This window comes from Anolis carolinensis, chromosome 1, assembly GCF_035594765.1.
Source record: "Anolis carolinensis isolate JA03-04 chromosome 1, rAnoCar3.1.pri, whole genome shotgun sequence".
Lineage (NCBI taxonomy): Eukaryota > Metazoa > Chordata > Lepidosauria > Squamata > Dactyloidae > Anolis > Anolis carolinensis.
Genome location: NC_085841.1, coordinates 350,279,711 through 350,300,932, shown reverse-complemented (window position 1 = coordinate 350,300,932; position 21,222 = coordinate 350,279,711). Strand labels below are relative to the sequence as shown.

At 39.9% G+C, this 21,222-nt stretch overlaps 1 protein-coding gene across 4 annotated transcripts in view; it reads right to left on the bottom strand.

Annotated features, from left to right (window-relative positions):
• The window catches only part of exoc3l4 (exocyst complex component 3 like 4), a 57,562-nt gene extending 37,288 nt beyond the window's left edge, over positions 1 to 20,274 (bottom strand). Inside the window, exons 1-5 of one of the 4 annotated variants that reach the window (XM_008115740.2) lie at positions 20,019 to 20,271; positions 14,576 to 14,707; positions 13,287 to 14,140; positions 9,091 to 9,760; positions 2,554 to 2,671 (exon numbers count right to left, since the gene is read on the bottom strand). In XM_008115740.2, the coding sequence (XP_008113947.2) occupies positions 2,554 to 2,671; positions 9,091 to 9,760; positions 13,287 to 14,140; positions 14,576 to 14,598 (1,665 nt within the window). In that variant the 5' untranslated portion in view covers positions 14,599 to 14,707; positions 20,019 to 20,271. Of the gene's footprint in view, positions 1 to 2,553; positions 2,672 to 9,090; positions 9,761 to 13,286; positions 14,141 to 14,575; positions 14,996 to 20,018 lie in introns of those variants that run through there. The other 3 variants (XM_062968515.1, XM_008115739.2, XM_016995508.2) reach the window with 3 other exon arrangements.
• Between the last annotated feature and the right edge of the window lie 948 nt (positions 20,275 to 21,222).

Sequence of the window (21,222 nt, the reverse complement as noted above, 5' to 3'; positions counted from 1 at the left end):
GTGAAGAGTACCTCGCTGTGAGTGGTCCCACTGAAATCAATTTAAATCTCAGAAACTACCATGTAGCTGTGTTATGCTTAGGAATGCAATGCATGGTGGGAACACACAGATGTGGTTAGGTTACAAGCCGATTTGCTTATGAATCAATAGTGTACGTTTAAGACTGGATCGGTTTGGTGTTCTCTGTTTCATAGAGAACACAAGTACAAACAGATTGTCCACGTTTTATGTTTCCATGCTTCTGATTTCTACATTTTGCCATGTTGTTTTAGATGCAATCATTTAATACAACTGGGAGTACAGGATAATCAGCTGGCCACATCCTGAGGACACAGAGCCTAAAACGTCCTTTTACTTTTCATGCTACCTAGCGGATTTCACTAGTATGCAACGGGGAAGAGAAGAGAAGCTGCGATGCTTACTTAAGAAATTTGCAGAAGTCAGATGGAGAGGAGAATAGTGGGTATGGGATCTATGTGCATGAGTTCACATGGGGACTCTATATAAGACAGACAAAAAGAGAAAGAGTTGTGGAATAAAATACTTGATGTGAGAGTGAGAGAGAAGTGAGGAGAGCATATGTGTGGGTCTGAAATCAAGAGAGAGGCAATTCTTGTGGGTCTGAGAGTGAAAGAGAGGTGGGGAGAGAATACTTGATGAGCTGAGATTGACAAGAAAGTGGGTAAAACTTACTTGTTGGATTGAAAGAGAGAAAAGTGGGCATTCACGTGGATCTGAAAGTGAGAAAGAAGTGGAAAGAGTGTGCTTATTGATCTAAGAGATGTGTGTACAATATATCCGGGGGGTCTGAGAGAAGAGAGAGACATGGAGAGAGCACATTTATGGTTCTGCCAGTAAAATGAAATTGAAATAGTGTGCTTGTTTCTCTGATGAGAGTATGGAGAGCATGCCTGTGGGTCTAAGAGCAAAGAAGAGCATGCCTGGCAATCTGAGGCCTCTTCTACACTTCTATATAATCCAGATTATCAAAGTAAATAATCCAAATTATCTGCTTTAACTGGATTAAATGGGTCTACACTGCCATATAATCCAGTTCATATCAAATAATCTGGATTTTATATGACAATGTAGAAGGGGCCTGAGAGTGAGAAAAGTGTGGTAGTGTTCTTGTGGGTCTGTGAGCAAGAGAGAAGTGGGGAGAATGTGCTTGTGGGTTTGAAAATGTGTGAGTGCCCCTTGTGGAGCCTGTGAGTGTGTGAGAGAGACGTTGTCCTAAGATTTACGGAAATATAGTCCAAGACTGGACTGGACTATACTGCCATATATGATATTGCAGTTTCAGAATGCAGATTGAATGCATTAAACTGGATTGTATCAGTCTACACTGCCACATAATCCTGTTCAGTGCAGGTAATCTTCATTCTGAAACTTCATTATATGGCACCAAACTAAAACTTCCTAAAAGGCTGTTGAAAATGCAATCATAACCCTTCCCTTTCCTGAACTAATTTATTTTCAATCATCTTTTCCATGTATCTTCTGGGACGAGTGGTCTTGCACATTGTTTGTCCCCACCCTACTATTACCCTAACAACAATCCTGTGTGATAGTTTAAGTTGAGAAGTTGCAATTGGCTTTTGGTGACATGAATTTATGGGGAAGTGGGATCTGAATATGGGATTGCCAGCCTGTGAACCTTTACCTTATCCTGTGAGTCTAGGATCCTAGAATTGTACAGATGGAAGGGGTCTTCAGGAGTCATCTCATCCAAGCCTTTGGCGGTGTAGGAATCCAGAGATATATGATGCATTTAGTGTTCCATTTTGTAACTCCAACTTAAATGGGATATTATGAGGCTGTGAAAACTGAAGAAGGGCTTCATTGTAGGGCAACTCAAAAGGGACTACCCATCAAGAACTGAGTGCTCCTGCTCCCTTCTTATTGGGTGCACCATCACATCATTTCTAACTTATGGAGACCCTAAAACAAACCTATCACAGGGGTATTTTTTTTGGCAAAAACTGTTTGTCTTGGCCTTCATATAAGGCTGAGAAAGTGTTGAAAGTGACCCAGTGGATTTCTATGGCAGAGTGGGGATTCCAGCGCTGTTCTTAGAATTGTAGTCCAGTGCTCAAAGCACACCATGCTCTTATGTGTTCGGCCACCTCATTTACAAATTCACTGAATTGCCACAAGTCAACAGGCGACTTGAAGGCATAGACACACAACTTTGTCTAGGCAAAGTACTTGTGTTGCTAGTGGAAAGAGTCTTGGATCAGGCATAATTCTGTTTCTCCTTTGCCTCACCCCTTCTCCACTAGCAGACCTTAACCAGCAGAGCAGTTCTGTTGACAGATTGTTGCATCAAAAGATCTTTGAGGTCAAGAAAGAGAAGTGGCACAAGGGCATTTCTGCCAATGTCATGCAGACACATTTTGTGCTATGTTTGCACTATAACTTCATTTTAAAGAGAGCTAGAAAATTCAGTGCACTGGGACAAATCAACAAGGAACATGCTGTTTAACAGATACAATTCCCCTTTCTTTGATTTACAGTAGCTAAGACTGAACATGAAGGAAAATGAAGTATTACCTTGAAAGAATTTATGTAGTCCTTTTTCAGTTTATCCAGAATGTCTGGAGGTAACAAACTGGACAGGCCTTCTGTTTTTATTTCTGGCTGAAGATCCGGGTGCTCCAATAAATCTTGGCTTCAATAAAAAAAAAATATATTTCTTGATGTACCTACATTAGGAAACTGGTAACTGTCATCCTACCACTTACAATCCCTTTTCCTGCTTAGGTTTGTTAAAAGTGAGTTAGAGAAGCCAAAAGTAGCCCTTGATTTTCTGTTTAAGGCTAAGGGAAAATCTACATGAACAAGAAAAAGTGGACTCGCCTAGAGTCTAGCACTTGACACACAATGACATTGCGGGCAAATCCCATATTTTCTTGCCTCTGGAAACTCTGGAGAATCCTGAGGCTTCACAGCAGCCTGGATAACTGGGTGGTTGTTATGATTTGGTCCAATCCCCTGTCCAGATGTGCTTATCCTTTCTCTGTGCTGATTAGTGCAGGGGAAGATGTGTCACCCCCACATCACCACTGCTACTCCTCTCCAGCCATAAAATGGTAGTGATTGGACCCTTGAGGCAGCACTGCCACATCCCCCTATTTGCAGGATGACCCACAATGTAACCACAGATCATATCAAAATGCATAATTTGAAGTCAACATTCATATGTACTTGTGTATAGGTTGACTAAATATACTTGTGTATAATAAGTCAAGGGCAGGTCTAAGAGCCAAAATTATGCATTTTGATATGACTCGTGAATAAGTCAAGGATTATTCCACAAAGAGGTGAAAGCAACAGCATCACCTTCTGGATAGTAATCATCCCTTGCTAACACCCATGTGTTTAAAAAGGTCAAAAGCAGTGCCAATGGTGGAGAGAGTAGAGGGGTTGCTGCATCTTCTAGGTTGTTCCAGGACAGATTAAGTTGTCATCTTTTGCCACTCTACTATAGTAAAGGTAAAGGTTTTCCCCTGACATTAAGCCTAGTCGTGTCCGACTCTGGGGGTTGGTGCTTATCTCCATTTCTAAGCAAAAGAGCCGGCGTTGTCCATAGACACCTCCAAGGTCATGTGGGCAGCATGACTATATGGAGCGCCGTTACCTTCCCGCTGGAGCGGTACTTATTGATCTACTCACATTTGCATGTTTTCAAACTGCTAGGTTGGCAGAAGTGGGGCTAACAGAAGGAGTTCATCCCATTCCTCGGATTCGAACCACCGACCTTTTGTCCACAAGTTCAGCAGCTCAGCGGTTTAGCCCGCTACGCCACCGGGGGGGTTTGTAAGTGTGTGTGTGTATATATACCCTGTTTCCCCTAAAATAAGACATCCCCAGAAAATAAGACCTAGTAGAGGTTTTGCTGAATTGCTAAATATAAGGCCTCCCCTGAAAGTAAGACCTAGCAAAGTTTTTGTTTGGAAGCATATCTGCCAAATAGAACACCAGAGCCTATAGGATTGGTAAATGTACGTACCATAGATTGTTGTACATGGAAATAATGGTAGTAACAAGAAATTCCTGATAGGATTCACAGTTTGTCTGATTATACTGATTTGTGATGACAACTACTGTACAGTATATAATAAATGTTCATTTTTTTGTTCAACAATAAATGTGAATTCTTCTTCATGGAAAAATAAGACATCCCCTGAAAATAAGACCTAGAGTATCTTTGGGAGCAAAAATTAATATAAGACACTGCTTATTTTCGGGGAAACACGGTATATATATGTATGTATGGGTGTGTGTGTGTGTGTGTGTATGAGTTAAGGTACAGAACTTATATTGATTCATGGATAAGTTAACCCAGGTTTTTTGTGTCCATTTTTTCACTAAACTTTCTAGACTTACTACCTTGTCACATGCTCCACAGAATTGCACATCTCAACGATCCTGACAGTGCCTACCCAGGAGGCATGGGGACCTATCACCCCGTGCCTTGCACCGTTCCGGCTTCCTCCCTCCCTCATCACATGGAAGGAAATGTCTGCTGATTGGCTTGCCCCATTGAGGGCAATGCAACACAGGAAGCATCCCGTGTTTCCGCCAACGGCTTTTTTTTGGCAGCAACTCCTCTTCCGCCACAATTCTGCCCTGGAGCTGCCCCAGAATTACTTCTCCCACATGTAGTGGGAACCAGCAGACTCCACGGCAAAGCTGCAGTAGAATTGGAGTTGCCCTAGAAATTTGCCACTTATGATGAGGTCGTTATACTGGTATATAAGTATATACAGTATATTTGTACTCCTTTTTTATTATTTGGGACAAACAAGAAGAGTATAATATAACCACTTTTCCTCATGAGGAAGTTTAGAAGATAACATAGGTGACTTTTATGGAACATATATTTTAACAATTTAACAAAAAAAGACATTAAAAATTCCTATGTAATCTCCCTTGTCCCCTACTTGTTTCCATCCCTTTTCCACTATTTTTCCCCTCCCCTCTCCCTCTCCTGTTCACCCCCTCCCTCCAGCAAGTCATAGATTTAATAATAATAATAACTTTATTTTTATATCCCACCACCATCTCCTCAAGGGGACTCGGGGGGGGGGGGTCTCACATGGGGAAAAGCCCAACAACACATTTCCTTTATCATTCATTTTGTTTGTTGGATTGTAAGGACAATCTGGTTTAATATCTTACATTTTCTCTTGCTCTTAGCCTTGGCTATCAGTTTTCCCCATTTCCCTTCCCATTTCCTTTCCCATTTCCCCCTGTGGTATCCATCACTCCAAAAGGTTTTCAATGCTCTGCTCTTGCTTGATCTGCAGCCCAGTGTTCGCAACTGATGGGCAACTTCTAGGCCCCCAAATGTCCCTTCTTATAATAGTTCATGATCATCAAATCGAACTTGGAATGGTGTGCCCTTCAAACAGAAGACTAGCCTCTGCAAAGTAGATTACTGACCATGTTAAGTTCGGGGCACCTTGTTCTGGTACATGTTTAGAATAAACCTGAAGCAGACTTAAACAATTTGTCTGACCCATCGGTTGAATGCAGCCCACACAAGTAATATTTCGGGACACAGTAACCTCTTGTTTGTGCTGCCTGGGAGAAAAAAAAATAGGTTGCTGTCTGTGTTATTTGGTCAGAAAGGGAAATTGCTACTGGTGCCAATAAACAATTTCCCTCCTGGGTAAAACAGTAATTAGTCAAAGGGGAGATTTTTACTGGGCTTTCATGGAAGGAAGGAAATGTTTAACATCCCTCAACAAGCACACTGACTATTCAATCCCTAATATCCCCAGAGCTCTTATTTTTAAGAAGATGCAGGAATATTTTAATATATAATGTCTGACTTCTTTTTTAGTTTGCTGCCTTCCCTAATAATTTTAAAGCACATTTCTGCAAATTTGATGCATTACATTGAACATTAGGTTCAATAGAACGTGATTTTGGTTCTGATTTAGATTTTGGTTCTACATTACTTTTTATATTCAGATGATGCCCAATTGAAAAAGGTACTTATTTCCCCAATCCACATGTCACAATTTGATAATTAAAATGGAGCAAAGCATTAAGCTGCACCGCATGCTTCTGATTTCTCCTGGAAATGTTTCCTAGCAGATGCTGAGCTTTGCAAAATGTCTTTTCTGTGTTGGGATGGGAGGGTGAATGGGGAGGATAAAGGTTCCTCAGAATCGAATTGGAAAGTGAGCCTTAACAATTTATCAGCAGAGCAATTCAATAAGGAAGGTGGGAAGGGGCTGCTGAACTCTGACATGGAATCATGTGGCCCTGGCGTTCTCTTAACTTCTTCCCTTTTTCCCTTTTCTGAATACAATGCATTTTGCTGACGCCCTGGCAATTTTCACTGGCTTCATTTCATATGGGAAACTGAAGATAACCAAGCCGTATCCAAAGCTTCCTGTCTCCTAACTCATGCCAAAAAAATTTTTTAAAGACAGGGGAAGAATGATGTTCAAACATTTGAAAGTGAGTTACTATATATATGTATGCTTATGCCTAGAAATTTCTGTCAAAAATTAACCTCCAAAAACTGGGCCAACGAATCCACAGGTCATGTAAGTATTTCTCCTTAACCGTTATCAAAGAGGGATCAGTCTCCTTCTCTGAACAAAGTGACAAAAGGTCAAGACCTTAGTCCGTCCCAGGAAAATCTAAAATAAACACTGACCTCTCTCCACTGTGGGTTCATCTACACTGAAGAATTGATGTAGTTTGATACTACTTTAATTGCCATGGCTCAAATGCTATGGGGTCCTGAGAATTGTATTGACAGGATAACAGGAAGGATTCTCATGATTCCATAACATTGAGACATGTCAATTAAAATAGTGTTAATCTGCATTAATTCTACAATGCAGATGCAGCCTAAGATACATGGAGACCCAGTATTTGTTTGGGTCTCCCCATGTCCTAGTCATCTTGCATCATTATGATTCCAGGTCATTGTAAAAATTGTATTCTAAAGGCATTTGATTCTATCTGAAGTTGAAAGCTAATTCAGTCCTGGTTAGTACTTGGATGGGAGACACCAGTGTAGATCAAGTGCTTTTGGCAATATTTCAGAGGAAGTAACTGGCGAAGCCACCTCTCATTATGACTTGCCTTAAGAAGATTGTATGGATTTCATGGGGTTGCGATGAGTCAATAGGGAACTTGAAGGCACAAACGCACAATATATAGAGATGGGTTCACACAAAAGTCCTGACTGTAGACATCCATGACAAATATAATGCAAGAATGAATATCTGAAGCACAGAATATCTGGAGCGTGGGAATTGAGCGAGAAGCTCTCTTATGCTCACACACATACTTCTGCATAACAATAGACAGCGTTTTGTAGGGATATCAAGATCCTTGTTTATAAAGCTATTGTCCTCCCAACTATTGTATGCTTGCAAAACATGGACCATTCACAAACATCACTATTGATTTCTGGAAAGATTCCATCAATTTTGTCTTTGAAAAAAATCTACAAATCTCTTGGGACAACAAGTAGACAAAGGTCTGCATTCTGGAAGAAGCAAAGACCATCACCACTGAAACCATGATTCTCCAACATCAACTTCTCTGTCTGGCCACATTGTCCAAATGCCAAATCAATGCCTCCCAAAGTGGTTACTTTATTCTCAATTTAAGAATGGAAAACAAAATGTAAGTAGACAGAAAAAGAATTGTAAAAATTCTTGATGGATAGCTATCCAGAAAGTAATGCCTGATAGCTCCCATTTCAGTAGGTCAATGAATCTGAATAAAGCTTTACAATCCTGGAAAAACAGGGTTCTGACTCATCATTGACACCAATTTGGTCAATGGAACTCCAGTTGAAACTAAACAATAGGATTCACACCAGAATGTATCAATGCAGCACAGTTATAGCCTTTTGCTTCCAGTTTAACTAGCATGACTTCATCCTACAGATTCTCAGAACTTGTAGATTGGTGAAATGATTTCAATGCCAGTGAGCTCTACTGCCTTAGTTCAAGGAAGAACTAGGCTTCTCTAGCAAAGATAAACCTAACTACCTCACCAAATTTCAAAACTTTAAGACTTCATAGGATGTAACCTTAGCAGTTAAAGTAGCATCACACTTTTGTAAAGATGCAGAGTAAAAATATTCATCATTAACATCTATGGGTAGAAGGTACATCAGGAGGGAAGCTACAAGGATTTGGAGGGGTGGGATGAGAGAATTACCTCCCAGTGAGGTTTGTGCCCCCCACAAATGAACTTTCCTTCGGTTTCCAAATTTCTGGCAATGCAACAATCTAGAACTTCAGTAGAGCATATACTGTGTTTCATTGATTCTAAGATGCACTTTTTTCATATACACATTTCAAAAAACAGAGTGCATCTTAGAATTGTGAGTGCCTATCTATATCTATATTTTTATTCTGTTAGTGGTATTGAAATCAGTGGAAGTCTCAGAATTGATTAAATACAGTAGAGTCTCACTGATCCAAGCTAAATGGGCCGGCAGAAGCTTGGATAAGCGAATATCTTGGATAATAAGGAGGGATTAAGGAAAAGCCTATGAAACATCAAATTAGGTTATGATTTTACAAACTAAGCTCCAAAATATCATGTTATACAACAAATTTGATAGAAAAAGTAGTTAAATACGCAGTAATGTTATGTTGTAATTACTGTATTTACGAATTTAGCACCAAAATATTACAATATATTGAAAACATTGACTGCAAAAATGGCTTGGATAATCCAGAGGCTTGGATAAGCGAGGCTTGGATAAGTGAGACTCTACTGTACAGTGCTTTAGGTATTCAAAGAAAAGGCACAAAGTGACCCCTTCAAACATCTGATTTCTAGAAGGGAATGGTTTTCATTGCCTCACATTCTACGATGTGAGAAATTTGGGGGCTGAAATATATTTTCAAGGGGGATGAGAATTCTTATTTCAAGGAGCAATGCCCAATTTTGCCTCTCCCCTTTCCCCAAGAGCAACACTCTTATAGGAGAACAGCAATGGAGAGAAGTACATCAAACTTGATTCACATTATACTAGCTTTTCTAAACATAGAATGATTGTAGAGAGCTATAGAGTTTAAAGAATAGAAAACTCACCTGTAGTATATGTTAATGACCCAATCGAGCAAAGCATGGAATTGCCTTAACTCTAGGCAGCTTGCTTCCTTTTCCAGAATGCTTTGTAAGCACAAAGAGACAGTTTCATGGAAAACCTTCAGGTATGTATCACATACATGGTAATCATGTGGATAGAATTTTTGTATGTAGTGTTTGATATTTAACAGGTCATCTCTTATGACTGTTTTGAGAAACCCTAAATATACAGACAGCCAAGATGGATTGTCTTCTTTCAGTGGTATGGGCAGTTTATGGATTCTCATTTTCACACTGTCTTTGACAGCTGTTTCCCAAAGGTTTCTCCAATTTCTGGCTAACCCAAGTTGCTTCACAGGGTCAAGAGGCACAGGGATAGTTATCACTCCAGAATGAATCTTTTCCTCCTCTTCAATTAAAGCCACCATCTCTGGGATTAATTTCTTCATCTCCACACTGGGAAGGTCCAATGTTTTTTCCACAATCTGTTGGATTTTTTTAGAGAGGGAATCATAGAGTAAATTAACATCTTTCATTCTTCTGATGTCTTCTTTGGAGTCATCTTCATATTTCTTGGCATCTCTTTCAGACAGGAGTTGTATTTCCAAAACTCTGATATTTTTCAATGCCTCCAAAAGCTGATTTTCCTGGATAATTCCAAGTATTTCCAGCACTAAGAAAACAAGAGGGGGCAGAGAGAAAAGGACCGTGAGAGCATGGAAGACTTGGAATGGTATCATGTTCATTCAGAGAACAAAAGTCTGGGGACACCATAAAAAAGAAATAAAAATTAATTTAAAAGACTAAAGCAATGAACTTGAGGTGTTTTCCTTTGGAAGGCTCCTTAGATGGCTCTTTGATTGTGTTTTCTTTGACATGTAATGGAGCATATAAACAGATATCAAGTGTCTGTACCAGACAGAAGTTAAGAATGGAGAACCAGGACCGAGCTTTAGCATAGCAGGAGACAAGAAAGGAGAACCAGGGCTGGGCTTTAGCACAGCAGGTTAAACCACCAGCTAAAGTAAATCTTGTCGACTAAGAGGTTGACAGTTGAAAGCCCAGGTCAGGGTGAGCTCCTGGCCTTTAGCCCAGCTTCCGCCTACCTAGCAGTTCAAAAGCAAAATGTTAGTAGATAAATAGGTACCGCCTAAAAGCGAGGAGGTATTTTAAGGCACCCATAAGGAAATGCCAGAAAAATGCTGGTGATTTGATCAAGGAGGAAGTTTACGAACTGTGATGTCTCATGGGCCATGGAGTCCTGATCCCAGCGCCATTGTGGCTGATGAGGACGAAAACAGGGGATTTTTGCCGGCTCAGCAAGAGCCGGAATCTTTCCAGATGCCTGTCGTTGATGATTCTACCCGAGAGCCCATTAAGGAAGACCTTGAACAGGCCTGTCCCACTGCCTCCCCTCCTTTTCCTAGGAAACAGTTCTATGCGGCGGGCAGGGGTGAGAAAGAGCAGGTTCGGAGAAGCTTGAGATTAGCAACTAAACAAGACGTTAATTAGCCATGTTCCCCTGGGAAATTCTAGGGAGGAACGCATCTGGAGGGAGATGTGTTTCGCTCTCCTTTTCCTTGGGAAAGGAAACTCAGGACACCTGCTTTGTAGAGAAATGAGACTGAGTTAAAAGTGCCCGACATGAAGAATTCTGTGCGGAGTCAACAGATCAACTTCGAGAGTGATTTCGTGTTTCCAGCCAAGTGTGGACTTCGCAAAGTCCGCAACTCCAGTTCCTTTGCCTTGCCTTGTCTAGCCAAGTATTCAAGAACTATCTTGCCTTGTTTTCAGCCTTGGACCTTGTCCTAGTATCAAGCCTTATTTCCAGTTCTTGCTGTGGACTTACTTTGAACTTTGGAGAGAATTTGGACGCTTCCCCACTCTATTGCTTGCAAATAGAGTGTGTTTCGGTTTTGATTTGCAACTTTGGACTCTAATATAAAATATTGGACAATATAATTTTGGACTATTTCTGACCTTTCCTGAAAGGTTTTTTATTGGACTATATTTCCTACTTGTTTTTATTATTCTTACATATTTTCTTAATAAAGATATTAGATAGTTTTTGGCCTCCGTGTGTCGGTTCTTAGTGCTCTTGTTGCCCCGGGCGCGACACGAACAAAGCTCTTCAACAGGGAGATGGAGCAACAGCATCCCCTCATGGCCAGAACCGAGCACAAGCCTCCAAGATGCTGAAGACAGGAAAAGTCTATATATACCTCTATCTATGTACAATTGTCTGTTTTGTCAGTGTATAAGCAGCATTGAAAGTTTGCCGCATATGTATGTTTTGTGATCCAGCCTGAGTTCCCTTCGGGGTGAGAAGGGTGGAATATAAATTTTGTAAATAAATTAATACATAAAACAAACAATGACAATGCAGCCAATAAACAGGTAGACTTTGAACTAGAGTAACCTAGAGCTTATCATAATGATAAAAAGCATGCCCAGGGAAGAGATGTTAATATGTCAATTATTATATCATGTGACTACTAATATGCATGCACAAAGATATATGAGCTTTTAGCAATGATGTAATGTGATGCAGATGCAAATAGTGATGACTATTCTGCTAATTTTCGTAAGAAATATATATAGAGATATCTACTTCCTGTTCCGCTGGCTATTTGCCTATTTTGGAAAATATTCCTTAGCATCTTTCTCTCATATAGAGAGAAATAAAAGAGAGTTGGATTTCCTCTCTAATGTGTTTGCTAAAATGCAACCTCCAGAAGCTGGAGTATTCATAGAAGTACATGACATTTGTGCATTAGTGAATAGCAACTGGTCAACCAGATGTGCAAAGGTGAAATGTTGTGTGTTTTACTATCTGATGGACATCACTCTGTTCCCCCAAACAGACCTCTCAACTTACCATTTGGGGCATTTCGTGGGGCAGATGGGGGAATTGAGTTGGGGCTGGCCATGTGCACAACCTGAAAACAATTTGGCTCAAGTGGCCAAGCATGGAGCAGTTGTAATGGGAGATATTGGCAGCAGTCAATGAGATCAAGCCATAGGGGTTAGGTGCCATTTCCCTTTGGGGAGGCTGACCTGAGTGAAAGCACCCCAGTGGGTAAGTCTTCAGATTATTTAACCTTCTGCTGAGTTCTCTGCAGGGCATTTGACTTCTTCCTAGCCTATGTAGTCAGGTCACATACAATGTTCAGGGTTTATGTTTTACTACTATCATGGCTTAGGGGGTGGTTAGCATGAACCTGGATCCAGGAAGTGGAATGGCTATGCCTGGGAGAAATAAGTGGCATCTTAGGTGGGGACTCAAGGAGTATACAGTGGCCAGACTACTTTATGGCATATCCTTGTGGCAAGGGAGGTCATATGATAGGCGGTTTGTCTCTTAAACTGTAGCTTCCCTTGTCATTCCAAGGCTCTGGCTCAGACCTTCCATTAATCAACAGGCAGGTTGGTTGATGCCTCGGAACCCATGTGGTGATGCCAACCATATTACAGCTGTAAACAATAAAGTTGTGGCTTTTTATGTTCCGAAAGGATGGTTTGATGTGTATTTTGTTATTTACTGAGGGGCCTCACTCAACCCATGCAAGCTACCGTCATCCCTAAAAAGGCCTTGTATATGCCCTCTCAGCAACATTCAGCAATTAATGTCCCATAAATGTAAACTCTTTACTTGATTTATAGTGTTGACGTTATCTAGAACAATGGCAACATTGTTCAACCCAGTTTCACAGACTTGTCCTGTTATGGTAAATATAGCATGCTTTGGGATACAAATTGTGCATCCCTTATCCTGAATGCCAAAATCTGAAATACTCCAAGATCCAAAATTATCAACATGGGTGGATGAGATAGTGATGCCTTTGCTTTCTGATGATTCAATGTACACAAATTTTGTTTCATACACATTTTTTTTGAAAAAATTATATAAAATCACCTCCAAGCTATGCATATAAGGTATACATGAAACATAAATGAATTCTGGGTTTAGCCTTGGGTTGTCTCCAAGATATCTTATTATATACCGTGTGTATAGGTATGCCAAAATCTGGAAAAATCTGAAATATGAAATGCTTTTAATCCCAAACATTTTGGATAAGGGATACTCAACCTGTACTCACAAAGGAATGCTTACTCAAAGTTGAGGTTCCAGCATCCAGGTTTTCTTATGTAGGTTGGAACAACGTAAAAAATATGTAAAAGAAACGTCGATTTCTTACCAGACAGTGGTTCCTCCAAAACACCTTCTTCTCCTTCAAGCTCCTCATCCTTTTTGGGAATGTTGTTGCTTTCTTTCTTGGCCTGGTTATTACCTTTTTTCATTGTCATGTATCTGAATGAGAAACGGTTATTCTTTTTTGTAGAGACCGCTGCACGTTCTGTTTTCACACTGGCAGAACTAAAAATCATAAAGGTCGACCTTCTTTGAATGCTGTTGTTGGAATTGTTCAAGGGTGGAGATGCTGTAGGAAGACAATTGTCATTCTCACTCTGCTTGGATTTTACCAGAAGTTCTTGTTTGGGTGGCAGCTCTGTTTTTCCATTGTTCCCCATTATTTCTGTCTTATTCTCATCCATCTCCACTTTAGATGATTCATCTTTGGAAGATGATAGCATATTCTTCCTGGAGTTGAAAATTGGATTGTGATCCTTGGAAGGCGTCTTTGGCTCATTTTCCTCTTCATTATGAAAAGGCAGAGAAGTTTTGGTATGATCACTACTATCTTCACTTTTTGCTGGTGATGGTGACTCCAACAATAACTCAGTTTTCCCTTCTGCCTCTTTCTTCTTTTCATCCATCTTAGTTTCAGTTGAGTTCTCCTTGACAGATGTTACTGAACCCTTTCTGAAACTCAATATGAATTCGAAAGTCCTGGTGAATGGTTTTGACTCATTTGTCAATTGGTTATTGAAAGGTTGAGAATTTGGGGGAAGACCAAAACCATTTTCACTCTGTATGTGTTTTGCTGGAAATTCTGGCCCTGATGACAACTCTGGTTTCCCATCAACCACTTCCTTTTCTATTTTATTTTCATCCATTTTAGCTTCACAAATGACAACATGGATGTAGTCACTGTAGTTATTGGGAGGGGGGGGGGGGAGGAGAGAGAGAATCAAAGTTATGAAATGAAATGTTACAGAGGGTGAGACTGAAGAGCATAACAATAAGAAGGAGACTCAAGAACATACTGAAAGCGGACCTAGAAAACAAAGAAAAGGGCAACTGCATGAATGTATTGCTCCCAAGATTGTTTTATGAGTATCCTGGATAAAGCAGAAGTTGCATATCCCTCTGTAGCTTTATTTTTATTTTCCCTTTGTAAAGGGTTAGAACCAAATTGGGGGTGGGGATCCCTTGATAAAGAGACACGTGTTGAAATATATTGTAAATAATAAACTTTATATTTAATAAACTGACTCCACTTTATATAACAATACCATTAAATATTGTTTTTCATTATAAAATAAAGATATTGTAAACGATAATCCAATGCAGTTGTTTTTTTACCTTCTTGTGGAGACACAGAACATCTCTTCTTCTCAGGGTCAATGGCTAAAAAAGAATGGATAGCTATGCACCACAAAATTTAGATGTGAAACATAAGCTGCATCTCACAAGAGGAACTGCATGGTCTTTATGCTGTTTGTTGTAGAAGGAGTGATCATGTGTCAGAGATCAAGAAGGAAACAAAAAATATTATTAAAGCTTCATGAAGTACAATATGACCCACCTCTCTTAAATACAGATTTAATTTCCATGGTATCATTAGCCTTCACTCCAAAAATACCCTCAAAAATTTGGTCACAAGGCTCATGACCCCAAAGAGTTTCTGGGATTCTCTAAGTCAGGAGTCCTCAAACATTTTAAACAGAGGGCCACTTCACAGGCCCTCAGACTGTTGGGACACACACACACACACACACACACACACACACACACACTATAGCTTTAAAAAACCGAATTCATGTGCACACTGCACACCTCTTATTTGTAGTGCAAAAAACATGAAAGAATACAATATTTAAAATGAAGAACAATTTTAACCGACATAAACTTACCAGTATTTCAATGGACCTTCATTTGGTTGATGAGATAGTTAAGTTAACTAGGATTGTTGTTGTCTGCCTTCATGTTGTTTCAGACTTAGGGCAACCCGAAGTCAAGTTTACAACAGGAGTTGGGTAAATAACCTTGGAGGGCCTTGGTTCAGGGACCCCTGCTCTAAATCCTCTAATGTTATTTTATGGTATAGTTCTGACTCAAGTATAGTTAAAATAGAGAGTTCACTGTTATCCACAGTTTTATGTATCTTGGGGCTTTTTTTGTACATATCCCCTTCAGATAATGGGGTTGTATTGTATGATATGAAAAGGAGAATGGGTCTGACAATTTGTTCAGAAGGCTCAAATTAGGAACGGGGAAGAACAGATAAGCCGGAGAGCAGAAGCTTGTCTTTAAAATGTCTCAGTTTCTATCTTCTTTCCACTCACCCCTGCTCCAGTTTTCACCTGTGAAATGTCTGAGGGTATATATTACTGGTTAGTACCCTTCTAAAAGACTGATAGGAAGGGCCCCAACATGCGAGGGCCAAATTAACAGTTTTCTTCTATTCTGTTTGAATGAAACATCATGGAGAGACGAAAAGGATACCACAGAGGGTTACTGATTTATTTTTAATTTTAAAAAGTGATCAGTATAAGAATGACCATTTTCCTTTATATTCCTTTCATAAGGTGTATCTTAAATCAGAGTGCAGATTTAGAAAACACTTCATTTTATTCATTTTCTATTTATTGAATTTCTCTCATTTTAGCTAGATATACAGAACATAATGGGGATTTAGAAAAATAAAAAACCCCTCCTTAAATAAGAAACCCTGCATTTTTTTTCTTAAGGGAAAGGATTATGACTTTCACTTTCCACTCTATGAAATGACAGGAAATAAGACTCCCTTTGTCTCTGTCAATTTCTTGAGTGGGGATGATGATAGAAAATCTTCCAGGGTATCAAGCAGGTTAAGGCAAGTCCAGGATAGATTTGTACCACCTCCTGTATGGCTCTGTTCTCTTGGGTCGAGTCAGTACTTGTGCCTGACCTCATAATACAAACCTTCATTTGCAAGCTCTGCTTGGGTTAAAGAGAGTCCACAGGTGTTACTCTATTGCTTTTCGGAATTGAGTTTTATTGAGGCATTCATGCTTGAATTGCCATGGTTACCACTCTGTAGATTGAAAACATACATTTCCATTGATGTTCAGAAGGCAATGTTTGCTGGACCAGCCATATATGCAAAGGCAGAGGAGGCTCCCACGCTTTTAATAATTTTGCAGAAGAAGGCATTGCAAAAGATCTTAGAGTTGGAAGGGACTACATAATTGTATTTTAATTGAATTGCCTTATGATTACAATTACTTAAAAACTCATGGACAACTATAGAAATTTTAATTAAAAGGCCTCCAAAAACCTGGTCAATTTATCTGTAAATCAATGCAAATATGTGTCTTATATCTTATTTCTTAAAAAAAAAGAAACAACTCTTATTCTACATAGAGTGGCAAAAGGTGTAACGCTAGTCCATCCTGGGAAAACCTAAAAGAAGCAACATGGTCATATCAAAATCCATCATTTTAGTTCCCACCTGCCTTAGACTTATACATAAGGATATATTAATATATTAGGATATATTAGACTTACAGGGCCGGGCTGTGGAGCAGCTGGTTAATAGCCAGTAGAAATAGATCTCTGCTGACTGAAAGGTCATCAGTTCGAAGCCCACATTGGATTGAGCTCCCGACTGTTTAATAGCCTAGCTTACTGTCCATCTAAGCAGTTTGAAAACAGTTACAGCTGTGAGCAGAGAATTTAGGGACTGCTTAATGCAAGCAGGTTAATTTAATTTAATTTAATTTAATTTAATTTACGACACCATAAAACTGCAGGCGAGCAAAGAGCAAGGAGGAAGTACTACGATCAAAAGGACTCAGTGTCACAGTGGATGAAGCGGCAGCTCCCCCTGTGGCTGGGATGAAGCATAACCTCATGAAGCCGGAAGTTGGAAAATGTTAGATTACCTCTACTATCTGCCTGTATGTGTTGTATGCCTAATAATGGCATTGAATGTTTGCCATATATATGTGCACTGTGATCCGCCCTGAGTCCCCTTCAGAATGAGAAGGGCCGAATATAAATACTGTAAATAAATAAATACATAATACATGAGGTTTAATTCTATTTTAATACTGTATTTTCTTTTTGTGTGTTTTTAATTGCATTGTGCTTTCAATCTTTGTTCGAAGACCCCCAGAGAAGTCTACCGCCTCTGTATCCTATTGCCAAACAGTTCTTAGAGCAAAAGAGTTCTTCCTAATGTTTAGGAAGGTGATGCAGATCTGTACCTACTGACGTTTCTTGTAAAAATAAGTATGCAAAACTCACTCTCTTTTTAAAACTCCATCTGCTCACCCTGCAACTTTATCCTCCAGTTGTCAATACCATTCCCAATGTTTTCCTGGCAGGTTATCTGCGCTTTCAACAGTGCCATGACAGTAGAAATCCAAAAGAGGAAACTTCCCAACTGCCAGTGCCATTCATCGCTGCCAAGAAAAGCTCTACCCCTAAATATCTGCAAGTCCAACAGCTGTTACAGGCACAGAAGCCTTGCCAGAAAAATAATTGGCAACTATAGTCACAAAATTGACCATAGGAGAAGAGGGGGAAAGGAGCAAAACTACTACTTTTAGAAGCCCTCCTGGTTGCAAAATACATTTGGAAGGGTGGAGATGGAGAAGAGGAATAGAAGGAAGTGAAAGAAAATATAGTGAAGCAAGGGCATTTACATTCTCAATAAAACACGGACTCTATATAGGAAATATTAGACAGTATATCCATGCATCCATGGGAGATTATCCCTTGGAGATGGTGTATATTTTGCTCAATACAAGGGTTTCCACAAGTAGAAAAACTATTAAACAATCAGATAAGTTTATGTTTTAAGAATACAAAGTTATAAATTTATTTGCTTTCACATTAATGGTCATTGCAAATCTTGGTTCTTTGTCCCTCTTTGCTTTCAAATTAAAGGTCACAACAAACCTTGGTTCCTATGTAGCTTGAAAATGAGTCTAATATGTGAGAGTAAGAACAGGCTAAATGAAGGGGTGGAAAGCATAACCCTGTGGTCCATTGTTGTTATTTACTGCCAAATCAATTTTAACAAGTGGCAACCCCAAGAATGCGAAACCTCCAAGAACCCTAGTCACTTAGGAATTGAAGTTGGATCAAGAGTGTTACATCTGCATCAAGATCATATACAACACAACCTCCATATCCACGGTACTCATACCTGCGGTTTCATTTACCCACGTCTGATGAAATGTATCCTCCCTGGGCATTTTCTAGGTCCTCCAGGTGATTGTACAGTATGCTTCTGTGGGAAGAGTTCCACTGGAGGATCTAGTGATGCCTAGATCAGAACTTCTTAAACTGTGGGTTGGGACCACAAATGGGGTTGCCACAGCTGTATTTGGGGTCACTTTTCCTTCTTTACTGCATGTGTCTTTCTCCCTGCCTTCTGCTCTCTCCTTTGTGCAACACATATCTCTGTGCTACCTGTCTCTCTCCCCTTCATCTATATATATAAAAGAGTGATGGCATCAGGGCAGCGGACAAAACAACTAAACTACAGGCCCCCCAACCTCGAAATTTGACAATACAACCCATCATCCATGGCTCTAGGTTGATACAACAAAAAGAAAAGAAAAATAAAGTCCTAATTACAGGGAGAGCAATAATTGTTTTTATCCAGTTGCTGCCAGTTACAAAGCTAAGTTCCACCCACTTGGTCTCCTAGCAACCCACTTAGCCCAGGGGACAGGCACAAGAGTTTGGAGAGACTCCTAAGGGCCATCCAGCCCAGCAGAACACAATCCAAGCATTCACAACACATGGACAACGTATAAATACTATACAATGCTACACAGGGACATAGACCCCCCTCTACCCTCACCACTTTCACAGTACACAAACAACCAAATGCTTACTAAACATAAGGACAACCATACAACAGACATTCAATACCACCACTACCTCAACAAGTTCTCACCAACACCACCAGACAACGCCATAGCAACGCGTGGCCGGGCACAGCTAGTCCTTTATATACCTGGAATTGCATAAAAATCTCCAGGGTAAAAAGGGATTGCAAGTTGAGAAAGGTTAAGAAGCCCTGGTCTAGATCACATCAACATCGTCACCATCTTCATCGTCGTCATCATCATCATCATCATCAATAGCAACAGTGAACCAAGATCAAGATCCTATTTGACACTAGTTAAAGGTTTTCCCCTGATGTTAAGTTCAGTCATGACCGACTCTGGAGGTTGGTGCTCATCTCCATTTCTAAGCCGAAGAGCCGGCGTTGTCTGTAGACACCTCCAAGGTCATGTGGACGGCATGACTGCATGGAGCACTGTTACCTTCCCGCCAGAGCAGTACCTATTGATCTACTCACATTTGCATGTTTTCGAACTGCTAGGTTGGCAGGAGCTGGGGCTAACAGCGGGCGCTTATTCCGCTCCTGGTATTAGAACCTGGCACCTTTTGACACTAGCAGAGAATAAATTTCCACCAGCATGTTTGTACAGAAATCCTGGAGTCTAGTGACTATTAGAGAGGTGTTAGTTTGGGGGTTCTCCAGATGCATCCTGATAACCAGTCAGTAGGTGTTTGGGTCCAGAGGCAGAGTTGTATCTGCGTATTCTCTAGCTGGCACTGCATAGTCTGGTAAAAACTGTGTTGTACAAGGAAGTACTAAATAATTCCTTATGCAACATTGGAAAAAGGAATCATGATACATTGATGACCTTAGAATAATCGGTGACTATAATGGTATATATTTATTGTCAAATAAATATCATTTTGTGCCTTTAGATCAAATTTTGGAGACACTTACCTGGATTTAACTGGCGATTTCATGAAGACTCCTTAGGGCAAATACACGCCTCTTTAAGGGCAGAAGGACAAGATCACGTTTTTCCCGTCTTTTAAAAAGCCTTACTGAAGCCTTTGAGAAGTGTAGCAGTGGCAGTTAAATTATATTAGGAGAAAGCTGAAACTTTTGCCACAAAACGCCTTGTTTATTGTTTGCAGAATGAAGGGACAAAAGTTGAAAATGCTCTGATTTCACTTTCTGTTTCTAGTTCTGCAACAGCAAACAAAGAACTAGGGAATGAGTGCAAAGGTTCTCCTGGGGAAATTCCAATAACTACTGATTAATAATTTACTTAGGACAGAAGAAGAAACCTCAGAACTCCCTTCCTCCAATGCTCATAACATCTGCCCTTCTTTTATCCAAATTCCACATGGAAGTGCTATCAAGTGATATTACAGGGTTGGCTCTCCCTGAGGCAGAATGAGGTGGTTGATTCAGGCAAATAATTTACTGGTAGAGAGATCTGCTTGCCATGTATATACTATTACTATACTTGGTCACACTCTAAATCCAATCTGTTGCTTGTTGTCAAAGATTGTTTGGAAAGCCATTATGGTATAATGCTACGTTAGCATAGCCCTGTGCAATTGCAAAGCAAATAGCAACGAGAACAAGAACAGGGACAAGGTCTTGGCTGGACTGCGATTACCTGAAACCACCTGTATGACTGAATGCTATTAAATTATTTTAATTCCAGTCCCAGCATACCATAGAGTTTCACTGGAGGGCCTAGAGACGATATCTAGATACAGTAGATTCTCAAACAACTGGCAAAAATATGTCAAAGAATAAATAAATAAACCTGAAATAAAAAGTTGTTTTTATAATACAGTAAAACTATGTTATATGAAGTTAATGTTGTCTTTGTCTTAATTTGCTTTTAATTATTGCATTTCAATATTAATATGTCAATACAGAGTGTATGGTATGGTATGGTACAGTATGGGGTATAGTATTAGTTAAGCTTTTTTTATAATAATAACTCTCAAACAAGAAGAAACTACATTTATCCGGCATCTACCAAGGTCCACAAGTGACAGTTAAGTGAGAGTCTACTGTATTTGCTTTGTCCTCCAATGCAAATTTATGGCAATGTCTGGAGCAAGTATACCATAGAATCACTTGGATAATCTAGCAGATTCCTACACATCATTTCTCCCCGAGG